Raw genomic sequence first — 23,671 nt, 5'->3', positions numbered from 1 at the left:
TTTAAGGTTGACGTCCCTATTAGTGTGTGTAGATAGATAGCATTTTATGATTAAAGGGACATAGAAACCCACATTTTTCTTTCATGATAGAGATTACAATTTAAAAAAAAAAGTTTCCAATTTACTTCTATAATCAATGTTCTCATGTTATTATTTGTTGAAGAGATACCTAGATAGGTAGCGCGCATGTGTATAAAGCACTACATAACAGGAAATAGTGCTGCCATCTAGTGCTCTTGCTAATGTATATCATTGTTATAAAACTGCTGCCATCTAGTGCTCTTGCTAACGTATAACATTGTTATAAAACTGCTGCCATCTAGTGCTCTTGCTAATGTATAACATTGTTATAAAACTGCTGCCATCTAGTGTTCTTGCTAATGTAAAACATTGTTATATAACTGCTGCCATCTAGTGTTCTTGCTAATGTATAACATTGTTATCAAACTGCTGCCCTCTAGTGCTCTTGCTAATGTATAACATTATTATAAAACTGCTGCCATCTAGTGCTCTTGCTAATGTATAACATTGTTATAAAACTGCTGCCATCTAGTGCTCTTGCTAATGTATAACATTATTATAAAACTGCTGCCATCTAGCGCTCTTGCTAATGTATAACAACCACCAAAAAACACCCATGTTAAATAGTTACTAAATTTTGTCCTGAGTTTAGAAATACCCAATGTTAACATGTTCTTTGCTTTTTATGCAAGTTATAGGGCCATAAATACAAGTAGCACTTTGCTATTTCCAAACCACTTTTTTTCAAAATTAGCGCTAGTTACATTGGAACGCTGAAATCTTTCAGGAATCCCTGAATATCCCTTGACATGTATATATTTTTTTTAGAAGAAATCCCAAAGTATTGATTTAGGCCCATTTTGGTATATTTCATGCCACCATTTCACGCCAAAAGCGATCAAATAAAAAATTTTTTTAAATTTTTCACAATTTTAGGTTTCTCACTGGAATTATTTACAAACAGCTTGTGCAATTATATCACAAATGGTTGTAAATGCTTCTCAGGGATCCCCTTTGTTCAGAAATAGCAGACATATATGGCTTTGGCGTTGCTTTTTGGTAATTAGAAGGCCACTAAATACCGCTGAGCATCACATATGTATTATGGCTAGCAGTTAAGGGGTTAATTAGGTAGTTTGTAGAGAGCTTGCAGGGTTAATTTTAGCTTTAGTGTAGAGATCAGCCTCCCATCTGACACATCACCCCCCCTGATCACTCCCAAACAGCTCCCTTCCCTCCACCACCCCACAATTGTCCCCGCCATCTTAAGTACTGGCAGAAAGTCTGCCAGTACTAAAATAAAAGGTATCTTTGTTTTTTTGTTTTTTTAGCATATTTACATATGCTGCTGTGTAGGATCCCCCCTTAGCCCCCAACCTCCCTGATCCCCCCCCCCCCCAAACAGCCCTCTAACCCCCCCTCTGCCTTTTTGGGGGCCATCTTGGGTACTGGCAGCTGTCTGCCAGTACCCAGTTTGCAGAAAATAAAGTGGTTTTAATATTTTTTCCCCGTTTTTGTTTTCTGTAGTGTAGCTTCCCCCCCACAGACCAACCCAACACCCCCTGATTTTTTTTTTTAATATTCCCCCACTTTTATACTTAATACATTTATTGTAGTGTAGCGGTTCAGACCCGCTTCCTCCCCGTGCTACCCCGGCCCACGATCCCACCCCCCTCCACATCACTGGGCCCATTGATGGCCGCCACCCGCCTCCCAGAACGGCTCCCACCACCAACGATACCGGCCATCGATGTCCGGTGCAGAGAGGGCCACAGAGCATCGGATGGCCAACGGATGTTATTGCAGGATGCCTCGATATAGAGGCATCACTGCAATAACCGTAAAGCGGCTGGAAGCGATCATGATAGCTTCCATCGCTTTCCCAAACCGAGGACGTGCAGGGTACGTCCTCAGGCGTTAACTGTCTCTTTTTTTTTAGGACGTACCCTGCACGTCCTCTGTCATTAAGGGGTTAAAAGTAAGTAAAACAATACATTGTTACAAAAACACTCCCAGATGGGCTATATAAATGGATCATCTACAAAACATTTATGCAAAGACAAATCTAGTATAAAATGTCCCGTTAGGAGAGGCTGAAGCACCATATGTCAAAATCCAGAACTGTCCCTGCAACATGCTACACATATAGCAAAGGCCACAGCAAAGCAGGTAAAAAGGACACGCTCAAGAAGTTTTTTAATATGACAGTAATGACAAATTTAAGACTTTAAACCCAAAAGAAGCTAGTGACCCATCTCCATACATAAAGTGACGGTAAACTCTCCCTTTTTATAAGAATAGATCTGGAATGTTGGTGATATTTTAGACGGAGTTTGATTCATCAGTTGTAATGAAGTTGCGCTATACTTTACTTTTTAATAGAAATATGAATTTCAAATACTAAATAATGAAACTTTTCTGTGAGCCAACGGTTTGTATTGTTGTCCAATCAGTGCTCTCCCCACATGGCACTTTTGTTGTAGCTAGAGCGCTGGTTGGACAACAATTCAAACCTTTAGCTCACCGAAAAACTGACTTTTGAATGGGGCGGTAGAGCGCTGGGTATTTGATTTTCATATCTTATTAAAAAGAAAGATATAGCACATGTTCATTACAACTGATTAATTAAACTCCATCTAAAATATCACTAGCAGTCCAGATCTGTTTTTTTAAAGGGAGAGTTTACCATCACTTTAAGGTTTGATTAATTAAGGTGGGTCACTAGCTTCTTTTGTAATGTTCCTTAAAGGGACATAATACTCATACGCTAAAATACATGAAAGGGATGCAGCATAACTGTAAAAAGCTGAGATGAAAATATCACCTGAGCATTTCTATGTGAAAAAGGAAGATATTTTACCTCACAATTTCCTCAGCTCACCAGAGTAAGTGCTGTGTAAACAGATATACTTCAGCTACTGTAAAGCTGCAAGTTTTAAAAAAAATAAAAAATAGCCAATTAGCATCAGCAGTGTTGAGGTCATGCTTTGCCTTTGCTGTGATCTCATGAGATTTCATAGTAAACTTCCTTAAAATGAATAGGGAAATAACATGAGCTTGTCCTGGGACTAACATCCTGATTTGCTGCTTAAAGTCCTTTACAATGGGGTGTTAAATACTTAGGACTTAGAGATGCACAGGTGATATTTTCTAGTCAGCTTTTTACAGCTATTCTGCATCACTTTCATTTGCTTCAACATTTGGATATCATGTCCCTTTAAGCAGGGGGAGTTTATGGGAGTTGTCTGTACACACAATCTGATTGTTTTTAAAGTGTTTTAAATTGTGAACACTTGTTTGTGAGAAATATTCAGGATGAAACGGCATGCGTGCCGAGAAACATGTTGCAATTTTTTAGTCATCTAGATTATGTTGACTAAGTGTTCTTGATTTTATGCCTTTTAATAAATGTATAAATACTTATTGTGTGTGCAGACCTTTGCAATATGGCACTAAACCACTAATACATACTGTGCATATCTAAAGCATATCAGGCCAGATTACAAGTGGAGCGCAAAATTTCGCTTTTAGAGGCTGTTGCGGCGCCAATCAAATCATGCATTAATGTCTGAGGGCAGATACGCTCCAAAGAGTTCTGTTCTAATCAGAGCCTTCGGGCACCGCAACCGCCTCTGGAAACCTAACCATGGGTCCCACTTCCCCACAACGTTCTTTTAAAGTTTCTCAGAATGCAAGTGCGACAGACAGTCCGGTCTATCCAACAACACAAAAATATTTAATTTCCTGTTGTAAAAAAAACATGGTAGAAAACATATGAAAAATAAAAATGTTTTATGTTGTTGTAAAAATGTTTACTTTCCTGTTGTTGTAACAAAAACATTGTAAGAAACATAAGTGTAATCCAAAATAAAAATGTTTCATTTACTTTTGGTGTGTTTTCCTAGGATTACCGGCATTTCTGGCTTTACCCGTATACACATATGAACACATAAATGTATATGTATATAAGCATATACATATATTTACAGGAATACAACAGACCCCATAGACCGCGATGTAAAGGCACTTTTCAGTGACGTTTGTTGTCTAACACCCCACACTCACCAACTGTAACCCCTAGAATATGCTTTGTGCAGTTATTTTTAATAAAAATGCTAGATATTTTCTTAAAGCACCAGTAAATACAGTAATTTGCATAAGCAACAAATGCAAGATAACAAGACAATGCAATAGCACTTAGTCTGAACTTCACATGAGTAGTAGATTTTTTTCCTGACAAATTTTAAAGTTATGTCTATTTCCACTCCCCCTATACCATGTGACAGCCATCAGCCAATCACAAATGCCTATACGTATATTCTGTGAATTCTTGCACATGCTCAGTAGGAGCTGGTGACTCAAAAAGTGTAAATCTAAAAAGACTGAGCACATTTTGTTAATGGAAGTAATTTGGAAAGTTGTTTGAAATTGCTGCTCTATCTGAATCATTAAAGTTTAATTTGAGCTGAGTGTCCCTTTAAGAACTACACTGTATTTTGGGGGCACATTTTGAAAATTAACCAGAGATCTGATCTCTGGTTAATTTTCTGAGCGCTACCGCCTATTGCTACCGCCAGCTCACAGTAGCAATAACCAGCCACTTGTAATGGCTGGTTATTTATTGCACACCGAATATGCCTGTTTACGGGCGCGCGATAAATTAGCGCTGCACTTGTACTGTAGCCCATTGTGTAGAAAGACATTTTGCAAGCAAGCAGCAGCTTCTTTATACTGTGCATGCAGCAAATGACTAATGCTTCCTTAAATGTAAATGATGATATCGGACTTTATAAGCAACAGCACAAAATAATAAAACTGACGTCAGCACGATGAAGTGTTGATCATTAGCAAATTCCATTTTAATTTGATACGTCAATAAATTGTGCAAACACCACTCACCTTTATTTATAGGGACACAGATTTCCTGCTCCGGAGGTTCCAGCTGACTCCCAATACACAGGTATTCTGTAGGTTTAGCATTTAATACGTCACCTGCACAAATGAAGTTAAGGAATATTACGTTTATGAAGTAAACAAGGAATACACAGTAAAAGAACAGCAGCTGTATTTTAGGAATTAAATTATAGGATTAAAAAAAAATATTCACCATTGGGCAACAATCCGCACACATACGGGTCAGAATCTGTCACTGGGCAACAATCCGCACACATACGGGTCAGAATCTGTCACTGGGCAACAATCCGCACACATACGGGTCAGAATCTGTCACTGGGCAACAATCCGCACACATACGGGTCAGAATCTGTCACTGGGCAACAATCCGCACACATACGGGTCAGAATCTGTCACTGGGCAACAATCCGCACACATACGGGTCAGAATCTGTCACTGGGCAACAATCCGCACACATACGGGTCAGAATCTGTCACTGGGCAACAATCCGCACACATACGGGTCAGAATCTGTCACTGGGCAACAATCCGCACACATACGGGTCAGAATCTGTCACTGGGCAACAATCCGCACACATACAGGTCAGAATCTGTCACTGGGCAACAATCCGCACACATACGGGTCAGAATCTGTCACTGGGCAACAATCCGCACACATACGGGTCAGAATCTGTCACTGGGCAACAATCTGCACACATACGGGTCAGAATCTGTCACTGGGCAACAATCTGCACACATACGGGTCAGAATCTGTCACTTGGCAACAATCCGCATACAAACGGGTCAGAATCCGTCACTTGGCAACAATCCGCATACATACGGGTCATAATCTGTCACTGGGCAACAATCCACACACATACGGGTCAGAATCTGTCACTGGGCAACAATCTGCATACATACTGGTTAAGAACTGTCATTGTACAATATAACACACACATACTGGTTACAATCTGTTATTGGTCAATAAAATGAATACATACTGGTTAAGATTTGTCATTGGTCAATAAAACGCTCACATACTGGTTAAGATCTGTCATTGGTCAATAAAACGCTCACATACTGGTTAATATCTGTCATTGGTCAATAAAACACACACACACACACACACACACACACACACCTACAGTTCAGAATCAACCACTGTGCAACAGTGTATAAGATCATAGAAGTAAATGTGATGTCGTATAGACAAATGTAATTACTTTTATGTTTTGTTTTGAGTGTACTTATGTCAGAATCTAATAAATATATGTGCAGCAGTACACATGCATACAGGTCAAGATACACAAATGAAACTACAATACACATAAATAACGGTCAGGATCCACGACTGGGGCAACAATATCTATACTGCTGCAATTGTTTTTCAATAGACAAAACCACACCCACCATTTGCATTATTTGGAGGAGCCAATTAGGGAAAGGACAGTAAATGAATTAAACTTTCATGATTCAGATAGAACACGACATTTAAACAACTTCCCAATTTATTTCTTTCATCTAAATTGCTTTGTCTTCTTGGTATCCTTTGATAAAAAAAGAAAAACTACCTAGGTATGCGCGGGAGTAGCAATGAACTGACGCTGCTGATTGGTGATTGCACTAATATACCATTTGTCATTGGTTCACCCCATGAGCTAGATTTATCAAGCGCAAGGAGAGTTCCTGCTTTACAGGGGTAAAACATTTATTAAGCTAAGGTAACAAATACAAAAATGTTTTGCTGTAACAAACTAGAGCTTGTAATTTCTGCTCTAGACTGTCCCTTTAACCTACTGAAAATCATATTTGCTCTCTCCAATTGATACAGCTTGTCTGGTTGAGCGGCTTTTGACTTCTCCACAGCAGCAATGCACCACTGACAAGAGGCATATGTGTGTAGCTAGCGCGCAGCAGTACACGGATACTCTTTAGCCTACCTAGTTATACTTTTCAACAAAGGATACCAAGGAACAAATTAAATATGATAATAAAAGTCTGAATCATGAAAGCTTTATTTTGTCTCTATTAAAGGGACACTGAACCCAATTTTTTTTATTTCATGATTCAGATAGAGCAGCAATTTTAAGCAACTTTCTAATTTACTCCTATTATCAATTTTTCTTCATTCTCTTGCTATCTTTATTTGAAAAAGAAGGCATCTAAGCTAAGGAGCCAGACAATTTTTGGTTCAGTACACTGGACAGTGCTTGTTTATTGGTGGGTGACCTTATCCACCAATCAGCAAGAACAACCCAGGTTGTTCACCAAAATTGGGGCGGCTTCTAAACTTGCATTCTTGCTTTCTAAATAAAGATACCGAGAGAATGAAGAAAATTTGATAATAGGAGTAAATTAGAAAGTTGCTTAAAGGGACACTGTACCCAAATTTTTTCTTTCATGATTCAGATAGAGCATGCAATTTTAAGCATCTTTCTAATTTACTCCTATTGTCAAATTTTCTTTATTCTCTTGGTATCTTTATTTGAAAAGCAAGAATTTAAGTTTAGATGCCGGCCCATTTTAAGTGAACAACCTGGGTTGTCCTTGCTGATTGAACAGCACCAATAAACAAGTGCTGTCCATGGTTCTGAACCACAAATTGGCTGGCTCCTTAGCTTAGATGTCTTCTTTTTCAAATAAAGAAAGCAAGAGAACGAAGAAAAATTGATAATAGGAGTAAATTAGAAAGTTGCTTAAAATTGCTTGCTCTATCTGAATCACAAAATAAAAAATTTGGGTTGTGTCCCTTTAAAATTGCTGCTCTATCTGAATCATGAAAGAAAACATTTGGGTTCAGTGTCCCTTTAAATACTGCTCAAACCACACTTTTAAGCAATGAAACGTTTATTTAAATTAAATATGATCTGAAATTGTTCATTGTATTCAAGTTATGAATTTAAATAAAGAGCGTCATCTAGACCAGTGTTTCTCAACCGCGGCCCTCAAGTAACCCCCAACAGGTCAGGTTTTCATTATAGCTGAACTAGAGCACAGATGAAGTAATCAGATGATCAGTAACCATGGTAACTAACCAGCTCTCACCCATCAGCTGATTATTTCACCTGTGCATTGGTTCAGCTAATGAAAACCTGGCCTGTTGGGGGAACTTGAGGACCGCGGTTGGGAAACAATGTTCTAAACAAGTTGAAAGTTTCTTTGCATGAATAAAATGTGAAGTAAAATTATTTTAACTCTTTTGCTGCTAAGAGCGCTAGATGGCAGCGATATGAAATCCAAAAATGTTCTTTTATGACAGCAAACCATTTTAAAAAAACGTTTCCAATTACTTATATTATCAAATTTGTTTTGTTCTCTTTATATTCTTTGTTGAAGAGATATCTGGAGCACTACATGGCAGGAAATAGTGCTCTTGCAACTCGATAACATTCTGCTGCCATATAGTGCTCCAGACACGTGAGATTATATCTGTGCTTTTCAACAAAAGATAGAACAAAGAAAGTTGTTTAAAATTGTTGCTCTATCTAAATCACCAAATAAATATATTGGGTTTCATGCCTGTTTTAAAGACAATGGGGTCAATTTACTAAAGTGCGAGCAGACATGATACGATGTAGCGTATCATGTCCGCTGCACATCGATAAATGCCGACAGCGTATCTCATTGAACCAGCAGTTCTTGTGCCGCCCCCTGCAGATTCTCGGCCAATCGTATTCGATCAGGTTGATTTCTGTCCGCGGCCTCAGAGCAGGAGCTCCGTATGGAGCTAGATAAATTGACCCCAATAACTTTGTTACCTGCGCTCTCGTTTCCTGGGATCTCCATAGTCCTTAGTGCTTGCTGAGTCTCCATCATGACGTCCTTGTAAAGCTCCTTGTGTCCCTCTATATAATCCCACTCCTCCATAGAGAAATACACGGCAACATCATCATACTTTATAGGCACCTGAAATACACACACAGCTCATTCAGCGCAAGAGAAAGGGTTAATGTCATATTTCCTGGCAGTGCAAACCTATCTGCTTAGAAATAACTGATTAAGAAATAGGTACGAGGATACAACTGCTGAGCCAATCAGAAGTAGGCATACATACATATACTGCAATTGCTGTACCCTTATCTAGAGCAGAATGGGGGTTATTCCAGGTGTATATGTTTAAAAATAAAATGCTCTAATGAGATGGATTCTGTGTCACAAAAATATGGACATAATGTCTTTGTTCCACATATATGGAGTGTGTATGTTGAGTGTTTTAAAGAGATATTAAACTGTGCTCCTAAAAAAATAAAAAAAATCAACAACAAATAACTTACTCGTTTTCTTGCAAAATGAGCACTTAGAAATTCTCAGTGTAGCTCCTGTCCTTAGGGAGATAAGAGACCTGACAAATTGGCTACATTGTGACTGATCTGAGCATGAGCAAATCTGATTCCCTGCTATCTGGTCTATTCCCCTTTATAGTAAACCAGCTCATATTACTCTAGAAGGTTTATTGCCATCAGGTTAGACAAACCTTCCTGTTGAGGCCATCGCTTCCAGCGCTTGAAACCCCAGAGGACATGCCAGGCACGTCCTTGGTCATTGATGACGATTTTAATCACCTATTTAGCTGGATTTATTATGTCCCTGGTTCCAGACCGGTGAACATAAATCTACACCCCATGCCAGTTATACCATATATCCAACTAGACATGCTGCATTTTTATTTTATTAAGTACTTACTGTAGACCCGGCCCTACCATAACCTCAGTGAAACATTAGAGGGGTACTCTGTGTTGAAGTAAATACTCAAATTGTTTTCTTTAACCTCACTACCAGGCTTAAATTTTAGCCAATTTTAAGCTCAAATTAGCAAATATTACAATGTTTCAATGTTTATTGCCCAAAATATAATTACAAACATTTACGTTTAATTCTACAATTATAGCGCTGATGATCTGTAAATGAGCGCAACCAGGGACGGGCAGATTTTATTATGACATCAGCTCTCACCTCCCCTGTCAGCAGGCACATGATCTCCAGGGTGTGATTCAGTATCATCTCAGTCGTCTTGTCCTTGGTCATGTTGGGTGTTATCAGTGTGTAAGACAAACGCTGCAAGAGATAACCATAGAAATATGAGACCTATGACCCTGTCACTTGTAACCTAATATCACATTCTCAGTATTATGGTCAAAAAGCAAGACAGTGAATATGTGTAGCCAATTAGAGCACTTGCATAAGACAAAGTCCTGTGTGAGGTTACAAACATGCCGAGGTATCTTCTCCTAAATCTTCCTTCCTTCTGCCTCCACTCCAGCCTCCGCTCCTTCTGCTCCTCAGCCTCCCTTCCTTCTGCCTCTCCCCCAGCCTCTGCTCCTTCAGCTCCTCAGCCTCTGCTCCTTCAGCTCCTCAGCCTCCGCTCCTTCGCCTCCCTTCCTTCTGCCTCCCCCCAGCCTCCGCCCCTTCAGCTCCTCAGCCTCCGCTCCTTCAGCTCCTCAGCCTCCCTTTCTTCTGCCTCCGCTCCTTCAGCTCCTCAGCCTCCCTTCCTTCTGCTCCCCTCAGCCTCCGCTCCTTCTGCTCTTCAGCCTTTCCTCATTCTGCTCCCCTCAGCCTCCGCTCCTTCTGCTCCTCAGCCTCCCCTCCTCCTGCTCCTCAGCCTCCCCTCCTCCTGCTCCTCAGCCTCCCCTCCTCCTGCTCCTCAGCCTCCCCTCCTCCTGCTCCTCAGCCTCCCTTTCTTCTGTCTCCCCTCCAGCCTCCCCTCCTCCTCAGCCTCCCTTCCTTCGGCCTCCCCTCTAGCCTCCCCTCCTTCTGCTCCTCAGCCTCCCTTCCTTCTGCTTCCCCTCCAGACTCCCCTCCTTCTGCTCCTCAGCCTCCCTTCCTTCTGCTTCCCCTCCAGACTCCCCTCCTTCTGCTCCTCAGCCTCCGCTCCTTCTGCTTCCCCTCCAGCCTCCGCTCTGTCTGCTCCTCAGCCTCCCTTCCTTCTGCCTCCCCTCCATATAGCCTCTCATTCTGCTCCTCCCCAGCCTCCCCTCATATCTCTTCATTCAATCTCTCACCAGGCTCCTCCTTTCTAACTCTCACATGTCTCCACCAATCCCTTGTTTCTCGTCCCTTCCTATTGTTAGCCTGTGGCGCCACCTCCAACCTTTGCTATCTGGTTACCAATTAATATCTAGATATATAATCTATGTAATCAAAAAGGTAGGGTTACAATTTAACCTCCAATACAAAAATAGACAGTATATAGAAAAAATGTGCAAATTACTGGAGGGATATAATCTCTATAAAACGTATTTATTAATGCATGTATATACAATTAGTAGCAGAAAAAACATACACTTAGTCAATATAAATAAAACCAATTACTCTTATAAAAATTTTACTCCTGTAAAAGTAAGACACTAGTGTCAGTCTATCTGGATAATTCTATAAAACTTGTTAAGCTAAAATCTCTGTGACAATATAATATATAAGGCATACAGATTTTAAAAAAAATAATTCCTTAAGCAATTATATTCATATCATAAATCTCACTTTCTCATGTGCATCCGTTAAAATTATATGACTAGGCAGTGGATACACACTATATTAACCTTATCGTTAGAATGATAAATAGGACGTGCTGACAGTCCACATGAAGTAACAGTCTTAGGTTGTTGAGACTTTTGATATAACGATCAAAATAATGCTTGCACATTCATAGGTGTACTCAAGAAAGTTTGTTATAGATGGTGAGCAGTATTCCTTGAATTCTGGCTGTTAACTGCTTTTAATGTATTTGCGATATTGCAATTTTCAAATGCAAAGTTTGTTTCCAGGTTGTACTTACCCGGGGTTCCGGTAATTGGGGCGGTCTCTTATCAATCCGCTTACCTGAATCCCACCGGGTGTAGGTTACGTTGTTTAATGGTCGTCTTTTAGGGAAGCTCCTTTGGTTCTTTCAAGTGTGCACACTCTTATTCCTCTGTTAGTTTGTGCTCCTACCGTCTACCCAGAGTTTCAATGAATTCACTTTAGTCTGGCGTGGCGGTCCTGGGAGCAAAGGTGTCTGTGTCTCTCAAACACGCTGGATCAGGTCAGGTCTACGCGTTTCAGTTCTCCAGGGAGCCTTTGTTTGAGAGACACAGACACCTTTGCTCCCAGGACCGCCACGCCAGACTAAAGTGAATTCATTGAAACTCTGGGTAGACGGTAGGAGCACAAACTAACAGAGGAATAAGAGTGTGCACACTTGAAAGAACCAAAGGAGCTTCCCTAAAAGACGACCATTAAACAACGTAACCTACACCCGGTGGGATTCAGGTAAGCGGATTGATAAGAGACCGCCCCAATTACCGGAACCCCGGGTAAGTACAACCTGGAAACAAACTTTGCATTTGAAAATTGCAATATCGCAAATACTTTAAAAGCAGTTAACAGCCAGAATTCAAGGAATACTGCTCACCATCTATAACAAACTTTCTTGAGTACACCTATGAATGTGCAAGCATTATTTTGATCAAGTTATATCAAAAGTCTCAACAACCTAAGACTGTTACTTCATGTGGACTGTCAGCACGTCCTATTTATCATTCTAACAATAAGGTTAATATAGTGTGTATCCACTGCCTAGTCATATAATTTTAACGGATGCACATGAGAAAGTGAGATTTATGATATGAATATAATCGCTTAAGGAATTATTTTTTTTAAATCTGTATGCCTTATATATTATATTGTCACAGAGATTTTAGCTTAACAAGTTTTATAGAATTATCCAGATAGACTGACACTGGTGTCTTACTTTTACAGGAGTAACACTTTTATAAGAGTAATTGGTTTTATTTATATTGACTAAGTGTATGTTTTTTCTGCTACTAATTGTATATACATGCATTAATAAATACGTTTTATAGAGATTATATCCCTCCAGTAATTTGCACATTTTTTCTATATACTGTCTATTTTTGTATTGGAGGTTAAATTGTAACCCTACCTTTTGATTACATAGATTATATATCTAGATATTAATTGGTAACCAGATAGCCTGTGGCGCCACCTTAAACCTTTTCTAACAATTGGACTCCCTGATTTTAACTGCACTAGTTGTGAGAAGTGCAATTAGGAGGATTGGCATTTCTGGTTTAGCCTATTCTCAGTTCACACACTCATTTTTACTTAGTGTTATGTTCTCTTCCCTTCATGCCTTTCCTCATTCTGCTCCCCTCAGCCTCCGCTCCTTCTGCTCCTCAGCCTCCCTTCCTTCGGCCTCCCCTCTAGCCTCGACTCCTTCTGCTCCTCAGCCTCCCTTCCATCTGCCTCCCCTCCAGCCTCCGCTCCTTAACCTCCCTTCCTTCTGCCTCCCCCAGCCTCTCCTCCTTCTGCTCCTAAGCCTCCCTTCCTTCTGCCTCCCCTCCTTCTGCTCCTCAGCCTCCCTTCCTTCTGCCTCCCCTCCAGCCTCCCGTCCTCTTGCTCCTCAGCCTCCCTTCCTTCTGCCTCCCCCCCAGCCTCCGCTCCTTCTGCTCCTCAGCCTCCCTTCCTTCGGCCTCCCCTCCAGCCTCCCCTCCTTCTGCTCCTCAGCCTCCCTTCCTTCTGCCTCCCCTCCAGCCTCCGCTCCTTCTGCTCCTCAGCCTCCCTTCCTTCCTTCAGCCTCCCCTCTAGCCTCCACTCCTTCTGCTCCTCAGCCTCCCTTCCTTCTGCCTCCCCTCCAGCCTCCGCTCCTCAACCTCCCTTCCTTCTGCCTCCCCCCAGCCTCTCCTCCTTCTGCTCCTAAGCCTCCCTTCCTTCTGCCTCCCTTCCTTCTGCCTCCCCTCCTCTTGCTCCTCAGCCTCCCTTCCTTCTGCCTCCCCCCCAGCCTCCGCTTCTTCTGCTCCTCAGCCTCCTTTCCTTCGGCCTCCCCTCTAGCCTCCCCTCCTTCTGCTCCTCAGCCTCCCCCCCCCAGCCTCCACTCCTTCTGCTCCTCAGCCTCCCCCCCAGCCTCCACTCCTTCTGCTCCTCAGCCTCCCTTCCTTCTGCCTCCCCTCCAGCCTCTGCTCCTCAGCCTCCCTTCCTTCTGCCTCCCCACCAGCCTCTCCTCCTTCTGCTCCTCAGCCTCCCTTCCTTCTGCCTCCCCCCCAGCCTCCGCTTCTTCTGCTCCTCAGCCTCCTTTCCTTCGGCCTCCCCTCTAGCCTCCCCTCCTTCTGCTCCTCAGCCTCCCCCCCCCCAGCCTCCACTCCTTCTGCTCCTCAGCCTCCCCCCCAGCCTCCACTCCTTCTGCGCCTCAGCCTCCCTTCCTTCTGCCTCCCCTCCAGCCTCTGCTCCTCAGCCTCCCTTCCTTCTGCCTCCCCACCAGCCTCTCCTCCTTCTGCTCCTCAGCCTCCCTTCCTTCTGCCTCCCCTCCAGCCTCCGCTCCTTAGCCTCCCTTCCTTCTGCCTCCCCTCCTTCTGCTCCTCAGCCTCCCTTCCTTCTGCTTCCCGTCCTGACTCCCCTCCTTCTGCTCATCAGCCTCCCTTCCTTCTGCTTCCCCTCCAGCCTCCGCTCCTTCTGCTCCTCAGCCTCCCTTCCTTCTGCCTCCCCTCCATATAGCCTCTCATTCTGCTCCTCCCCAGCATCCCCTCATATCTCCTCATTCAATCTCTCACCAGGCTCCTCCTTTCTAACTCTCACATGTCTCCACCAATCCCTTGTTTCTCTTCCCTTCCTGCCTTTAATCATCTGCCTCAGTCCTATATCCCCAGCATCCTCTAATGCTCACCCAGCCTCTATTATTCACCAGGTTCCCTTATTCATTCTATCCCCATAGCTTTTACCTCCCATAAGCCTGGGGATCTTACCGATCCTCTCTTCAGTGAGCACAGCATAATCCTGCTCATAACCCTCAAACGCGACATACATGATTATCCCAGACACCAAAGATAATCGGAAGTCATCTGTGCACCACTTCCAAGTGGATCTTAGCAATCCTGGGGCCCTTAGTAACCAGCACTTTCCTAACAACCACAAAGGGTGGAATGCCCAGGCGCCAACTAACGGAGGCTAGGTGTTAATGATATATAAAAAAAGTAAAGGTCAATTTATTATATTAAAATGATATCAATAAAACCAATAAAACAATTCACAATGCAATATCATGGATCCATGATAATCAATTATACAATTAAATAGGGTTATCAATTCAAACAAATACAACCAATAAATACATAGTCTAAAAATACAATGTCTAAAAATACAATAAATGAACTGGCTTCAGATAATCCTGCAAAGCAAGTGGATCTCGTGGGTTATTCACAGACAAAATGTCCACGGAGCAGTGTCCTGGTATAGTGTCCAGCAGAGGATAGTTAGCCACTCTAAATAAATCAATCTAAATAAATCGTGGTGGAATTAAATCCAAAAAATGTGTCCAAAAAATGATTCCAAATAAAGCAAGTGTGTAGACAAATCAGCTGAGTTGTGAGGGTTAATTGAGAAAAATGTAAAAGGACTCTGAAAAAATCCAATAGGTGAAATAGTGTCCGGTAAAATATATAAAAAAATTTAAAAAGGTGTATAAAAATATGAACCAAGAGAAAGGAAAATCTGTGAAATATCAATTGATAAGTGTCTGCACAAAAAACTGATGTGATGTGTAGATAAACAAAAAACAATGTTACTCCAATCAAACGTGTCCAAGTGTTAAAAGGTATTGAGACATTTGTCTCCTTGGTGCAAAGGGTTCATTCATAAAACGGAAGAGAAAACCAAGATGAAAATGTTCCTGTGGAAAGAAAAATAGATCCAATGTGTAGCAAGTTCACAAATATTAGATTCAATGAAATCAGGCTTACCAGTGCAGGTCTACGCATTTCGGCCCGTGATAGGCCTTTATCAAGACCTTGATAAAGGGTCTTGATAAAGGCCTATCAAGGGACCTTGATAAAGGGTCTTGATAAAGGCCTATCACGGGCCAAAACGCATAGACCTGCACTGGTAAGCCTGATTTCATTGAATCTAATATTTGTGAACTTGCTACACATTGGATCTATTTTTCTTTCCACAGGAACATTTTCATCTTGGTTTTCTCTTCCGTTTTATGAATGAACCCTTTGCACCAAGGAGACAAATGTCTCAATACCTTTTAACACTTGGACACGTTTGATTGGAGTAACATTGTTTTTTGTTTATCTACACATTGCATCACATCAGTTTTTTGTGCAGACACTTATCAATTGATACTTCACAGATTTTCCTTTCTCTTGGTTCATATTTTTATACACCTTTTTAAAAAAATATTTATATATTTTACCGGACACTATTTCACCTATTGGATTTTTTTCAGAGTCCTTTTACATTTTTCCTCAATTAACCCTCACAACTCAGCTGATTTGTCTACACACTTGCTTTATTTGGAATCATTTTTTGGACACATTTTTTGGATTTAATTCCACCACGATTTATTTAGATTGATTTATTTAGAGTGGCTAACTATCCTCTGCTGGACACTATACCAGGACACTGCTCCGTGGACATTTTGTCTGTGTATAACCCACGAGATCCACTTCCTTTGCAGGTTATCTGAAGCCAGTTTATTTATTGTATTTTTAGACAATGTATTTATTGGTTGTATTTGTTTGAATTGATAACCCTATTTAATTGTATAATTGATTATCATGGATCCATAATACTGCATTGTGAACTGTTTTATTGGTTTTATTGATATCATTTTAATATAATAAATTGACCTTTACTTTTTTATTTATCAACACCTAGCCTCCGTTAGTTGGCGCCTGGGCATTCCACCCTTTGTAGCTATAATCTATTGGTGACAGCTAGGGTTCACCTCTCCCGGGCCTACAGGTGACAGCTGGCGCTAAAGTAGACATTTCACATATCATTGTTCACTTTCCTAACAACCACCTGCTGAGGCCTCCTCCAGGCAAATGCTGACACTATACATGCTGTTTTGGCTTGTGCTCTGTCCCTGTTGTGTGAAGTCCCTACATAACTCCATATATGGGTATCCAGTGACTTACTAAGGGCTCACCCAACTCCATTAGCCTCTCCATTCTCACTATATAAACTTTAGTGAATCAGCTGCCCCCAGCTGCTGTTGCCCATAGGAAAATCTCCTGGTGTCATGGTAGGCCAGATCAACCCTGTACACTTAATATGCACTAATAATATAATAATATATCAGCCCCATCTGAAGAGGTCAGCATACATAATCAACATCAGTATATATCAATAATTAAGCACCCGGTGATATCATAATAACAACAAAAATAAAATGTGAAATCTATACAACACAACAGAATGAAGTGTCAATTAAGACAATATAGTATCAGGATGTGATCACAGAATACCTGCGTATGTCTATACATGACGTATATTTGCTGTCTAGGTTTATTCAATACAATAACACTTCTGGTTCTGGATAAATTACCAGTTTTACATAACATGTAAACATTTTTCTATATCTATTGCTGGCCTGTATATGGGGATGATGGAAATAACTGTGTCCTCCAGTGAATTTCTGCAGCACTGTGCACCGCATGTATCCCAGAATATTACCTTAAACACCGGCTCTTTCTTTACCTCTGAGCATCTGTCACCTCTTGTTGCTAAGCAACTAATACACATAATCACTGCAGGAGGTTACCATGGTGACGTTATGATGTTTTCTCACCTCTCCCGTCAGCAGGTAGAGAATCTCCAGGATGTGATTCAGGATCCGCTCAGGCAGCTTCTTGTTCATGGTCAGTGATATTGTGCAACACTGAGACCTGCAACATACATTATAGAAGGTACACATATGGGTATAATGGCTAAATACACATACATCTGTACACTTATACACACACACTCACTCACACATACGTATATACACATTTATGCACAAACCCCTACATATAAATACACAGATGCATACACCCCTACACATATATGCACAGATACACAACACACATATCCCTCTGCACACATAAACACACATATCCAGACAAATACCTTCCTACATAAAGAAGCAAACACACCCCTTTCATATACAGTATACACCTCTATACACACACAGATCTCTAGACACATACACCTCTATACACACACAGATCACTAGACACATACACCTCTATACACACACAGATCTCTAGACACATACACCTCTATACACACACAGATCTCTAGACACATACACCCCTAAACACACACAGATCTCTAGACACATACACCCCTAAACACACACAGATCTATAGACACATACACCTCTATATACACACACAGATCTCTAGACACATACACCTCTATATACACACACAGATCTCTAGACACATACACCTCTAGACACACACAGATCTCTAGACACATACACCTCTAGACACATACACCTCTATATACACACACACAGATCACTAGACACATACACCTCTATACACACATACAGATCTATAGACACATACACCCCTATACACACACACAGATCACTAGACACATACACCCCTATACACACACACAGATCACTAGACACATACACCCCTATACACACACACAGATCACTAGACACATACACCTCTATACACACACACAGATCACTAGACACATACACCTCTATACACACACACAGATCACTAGACACATACACCTCTATACACACACACAGATCACTAGACACATACACCTCTATACACACACACAGATCACTAGACACATACACCTCTATACACACACACAGATCACTAGACACATACACCTCTATACACACATACAGACCTATAGACACATACACCCCTATACACACACACAGATCACTAGACACATACACCTCTATACACACATACAGACCTATAGACACATACACCCCTATACACACACACAGATCTCTAGACACATACACCTCTATACACACACAGATCTAAAGACACATACACCTCTATACACACACAGATCTCTAGACACATACACCTCTATATACACACACAGATCTCTAGACACATACACCTCTAGACACACACAGATCTCTAGACACATACACCTCTATACACACACACAGATCTCTAGACACATACACCTCTATATACACACACACAGATCTATAGACACATACACCTCTATACACACACAGATCTCTAGACACATACACCTCTATATACACACACACAGATCTCTAGACACATACACCTCTATATACACACACACAGATCTCTAGACACATACACCTCTATATACACACACAGATCACTAGACACATACACCTCTATATACACACACAGATCACTAGACACATACACCTCTATATACACACACACAGATCTCTAGACACATACACCTCTATACACACACAGATCTCTAGACACATACACCTCTATATACACACACAGATCTCTAGACACATACACCTCTATATACACACACAGATCTCTAGACACATACACAGCTCTCTAGACACATACACCGACCTATAGACACATACACCTATATACACACACAGATCTCTAGACACATACACCTCTATATACACACACAGATCTCTAGACACATACACCCCTATACACACACAGATCTCTAGACACATACACCCCTATACACACACAGATCTCTAGACACATACACCTCTATATACACACACACAGATCTCTAGACACATACACCTCTATATACACACACACAGATCTCTAGACACATACACCTCTATATACACACACAGATCTCTAGACACATACACCTCTATATACACACACAGATCTCTAGACACATACACCTCTATACACACACACAGATCTCTAGACACATACACCTCTATATACACACACAGATCTCTAGACACATACACCTCTATATACACACACAGATCTCTAGACACATACACCTCTATATACACACACAGATCTCTAGACACATACACCTCTATATACACACACACAGATCTCTAGACACATACACCTCTATACACACACACAGATCTCTAGACACATACACCGATCTCTAGACACATACACCTCTATACACACACCTCTATATACACACACAGATCACTAGACACATACACCCCTATATACACACACAGATCTCTAGACACATACACCTCTATATACACACACACACTGATCTCTAGACACATACACCTCTATATACACACACAGCTCTCTAGACACATACACCTCTATATACACACACAGATCTCTAGACACATACACCTCTATATACACACACAGATCTCTAGACACATACACCTCTATACACACACAGCTCTCTAAACACATACACCTCTATATACACACACAGATCTCTAGACACATACACCTCTATATACACACACAGCTCTCTAGACACATACACCTCTATATACAAACACAGACCTATAGACACATACACCTCTATATACACACACAGACCTATAGACACATACACCCCTATACACACACAGATCTCTAGACACATACACCTCTATATACACACACACAGATCTCTAGACACATACACCTCTATACACACACAGATCTCTAGACACATACACCTCTATATACACACACAGATCTCTAGACACATACACCTCTATATACACACACAGATCTCTAGACACATACACCGACCTATAGACACATACACCTATATACACACACAGATCTCTAGACACATACACCTCTATATACACACACAGATCTCTAGACACATACACCCCTATACACACACAGATCTCTAGACACATACACCCCTATACACACAGATCTCTAGACACATACACCTCTATATACACACACACAGATCTCTAGACACATACACCTCTATATACACACACAGATCTCTAGACACATACACCTCTATACACACACACAGATCTCTAGACACATACACCTCTATATACACACACAGATCTCTAGACACATACACCTCTATACACACACACAGATCTCTAGACACATACACCTCTATATACACACACACAGATCTCTAGACACATACACCTCTATATACACACACACAGATCTCTAGACACATACACCTCTATATACACACACACAGATCTCTAGACACATACACCTCTATACACACACACAGATCTCTAGACACATACACCTCTATACACACACACAGATCTCTAGACACATACACCTCTATACACACACCTCTATATACACACACAGATCACTAGACACATACACCCCTATATACACACACAGATCTCTAGACACATACACCTCTATATACACACACACACTGATCTCTAGACACATACACCTCTATATACACACACAGCTCTCTAGACACATACACCTCTATATACACACACAGATCTCTAGACACATACACCTCTATATACACACACAGATCACTAGACACATACACCTCTATACACACACACAGATCTCTAGACACATACACCTCTATACACACACAGATCTCTAGACACATACACCTCTATATACACACACAGATCTCTAGACACATACACCTCTATATACACACACACCTCTATATACACACACACAGATCTCTAGACACATACACCTCTATATACACACACAGATCTCTAGACACATACACCTCTATACACACACACAGATCTCTAGACACATACACCTCTATATACACACACAGATCTCTAGACACATACACCTCTATATACACACACAGATCTCTAGACACATACACCTCTATATACACACACACAGATCTCTAGACACATACACCTCTATATACACACACACAGATCTCTAGACACATACACCTCTATATACACACACACAGATCTCTAGACACATACACCTCTATATACACACACACAGATCTCTAGACACATACACCTCTATATACACACACACAGATCTCTAGACACATACACCTCTATATACACACACACAGATCTCTAGACACATACACCTCTATATACACACACACAGATCTCTAGACACATACACCTCTATATACACACACACAGATCTCTAGACACATACACCTCTATATACACACACACAGATCTCTAGACACATACACCTCTATATACACACACACAGATCTCTAGACACATACACCTCTATATACACACACACAGATCTCTAGACACATACACCTCTATATACACACACACAGATCTCTAGACACATACACCTCTATATACACACACACAGATCTCTAGACACATACACCTCTATATACACACACACAGATCTCTAGACACATACACCTCTATATACACACACACAGATCTCTAGACACATACACCTCTATATACACACACACAGATCTCTAGACACATACACCTCTATATACACACACACACATCTCTAGACACATACACCTCTATATACACACACACAGATCTCTAGACACATACACCTCTATATACACACACACAGATCTCTAGACACATACACCTCTATATACACACACACAGATCTCTAGACACATACACCTCTATACACACACAGATCTCTAGACACATACACCTCTATATACACACACACAGATCTCTAGACACAAACACCTCTATATACACACACACAGATCTCTAGACACATACACCTCTATATACACACACACACACACAGATCTCTAGACACATACACCTCTATATACACACACACAGATCTCTAGACACATACACCTCTATATACACACACACAGATCTCTAGACACATACACCTCTATATACACACACACAGATCTCTAGACACATACACCTCTATATACACACACACAGATCTCTAGACACATACACCTCTATATACACACACAGATCTCTAGACACATACACCTCTATATACACACACAGATCTCTAGACACATACACCTCTATATACACACACAGATCTCTAGACACATACACCTCTATATACACACACAGATCTCTAGACACATACACCTCTATATACACACACAGATCTCTAGACACATACACCTCTATATACACACACACCTCTATATACACACACACAGATCTCTAGACACATACACCTCTATATACACACACAGATCTCTAGACACAAACACCTCTATATACACACACACAGATCTCTAGACACATACACCTCTATATACACACACACAGATCTCTAGACACATACACCTCTATATACACACACACAGATCTCTAGACACATACACCTCTATATACACACACACAGATCTCTAGACACATACACCTCTATATACACACACAGATCTCTAGACACATACACCTCTATATACACACACAGATCTCTAGACACATACACCTCTAGACACATACACCTCTAGACACATACACCTCTAGACACATACACGGTCTATATACAAGCACAGATCTCTAGACGCATACACCTCTATACACACATTTGTCTGGTATTTGTCTATGCACACACATATATAGATAAATACCTCCCAACACAAACAACCCAGACAAATATACCCTTTACACAGGCTTACAACAAAACTTATCAACAAAAGCAGGAGCCTACACACACACTTGCTTGTTCCAATCCGGCTAAATGACTTGTGATGTCACGCTAGTCTCGTGACTGTGGTGATCCAAACATAAGAAACAATTACAGGAGCAAGGAGGCGCGACACAGCGCCAAACAATGGGTGGCGGCTAGTTCCAATTCAGCAAAAGGACCCGTGAGTCACATGTCTGCTGCGATCAAATACGACGGAGAAACATTCACACGTGTTGCTGACGTCACAAGTGCTTTAGCTGGATGGGAATTAGCTGACGCTGTTACGGTTGCTATGATTATGTAACGTGAATGTGTGTTAGGTAAGGTAGATGTTGCTATTAAAATGCCGTGTGCTATAACCTTGTATTATCAGCTATGGAGTGTGGGAGAGAATTCTGTGTAGTTAGAAGGTGGGTGACTATCTTATTAAACTGCACAATTTTGTGATGTGTATATTTATAGTGTAAATATAAA

The 23,671-nt window shown here is 41.1% G+C and overlaps 1 protein-coding gene across 2 annotated transcripts in view; it reads right to left on the bottom strand.

Annotated features, from left to right (window-relative positions):
- The window catches only part of LOC128666769 (oocyte zinc finger protein XlCOF6.1), a 28,932-nt gene extending 5,572 nt beyond the window's left edge, over positions 1-23,360 (bottom strand). For both annotated transcript variants that reach the window (XM_053721554.1, XM_053721555.1), the window contains exons 1-5: positions 23,227-23,360; positions 17,479-17,575; positions 9,867-9,968; positions 8,672-8,819; positions 4,921-5,013 (exon numbers count right to left, since the gene is read on the bottom strand). In XM_053721554.1, the coding sequence (XP_053577529.1) occupies positions 4,921-5,013; positions 8,672-8,819; positions 9,867-9,968; positions 17,479-17,547 (412 nt within the window). In that variant the 5' untranslated portion in view covers positions 17,548-17,575; positions 23,227-23,360. The remainder of the gene's footprint in view (positions 1-4,920; positions 5,014-8,671; positions 8,820-9,866; positions 9,969-17,478; positions 17,576-23,226) is intronic.
- Positions 23,361-23,671: the final 311 nt, after the last annotated feature.

This window comes from Bombina bombina, chromosome 7 (genome assembly GCF_027579735.1).
Source record: "Bombina bombina isolate aBomBom1 chromosome 7, aBomBom1.pri, whole genome shotgun sequence".
NCBI classification, from domain to species: domain Eukaryota; kingdom Metazoa; phylum Chordata; class Amphibia; order Anura; family Bombinatoridae; genus Bombina; species Bombina bombina.
The sequence above is the reverse complement of the archived record's forward strand: the minus strand, read 5'-3'. Positions and strand labels throughout refer to the sequence as shown.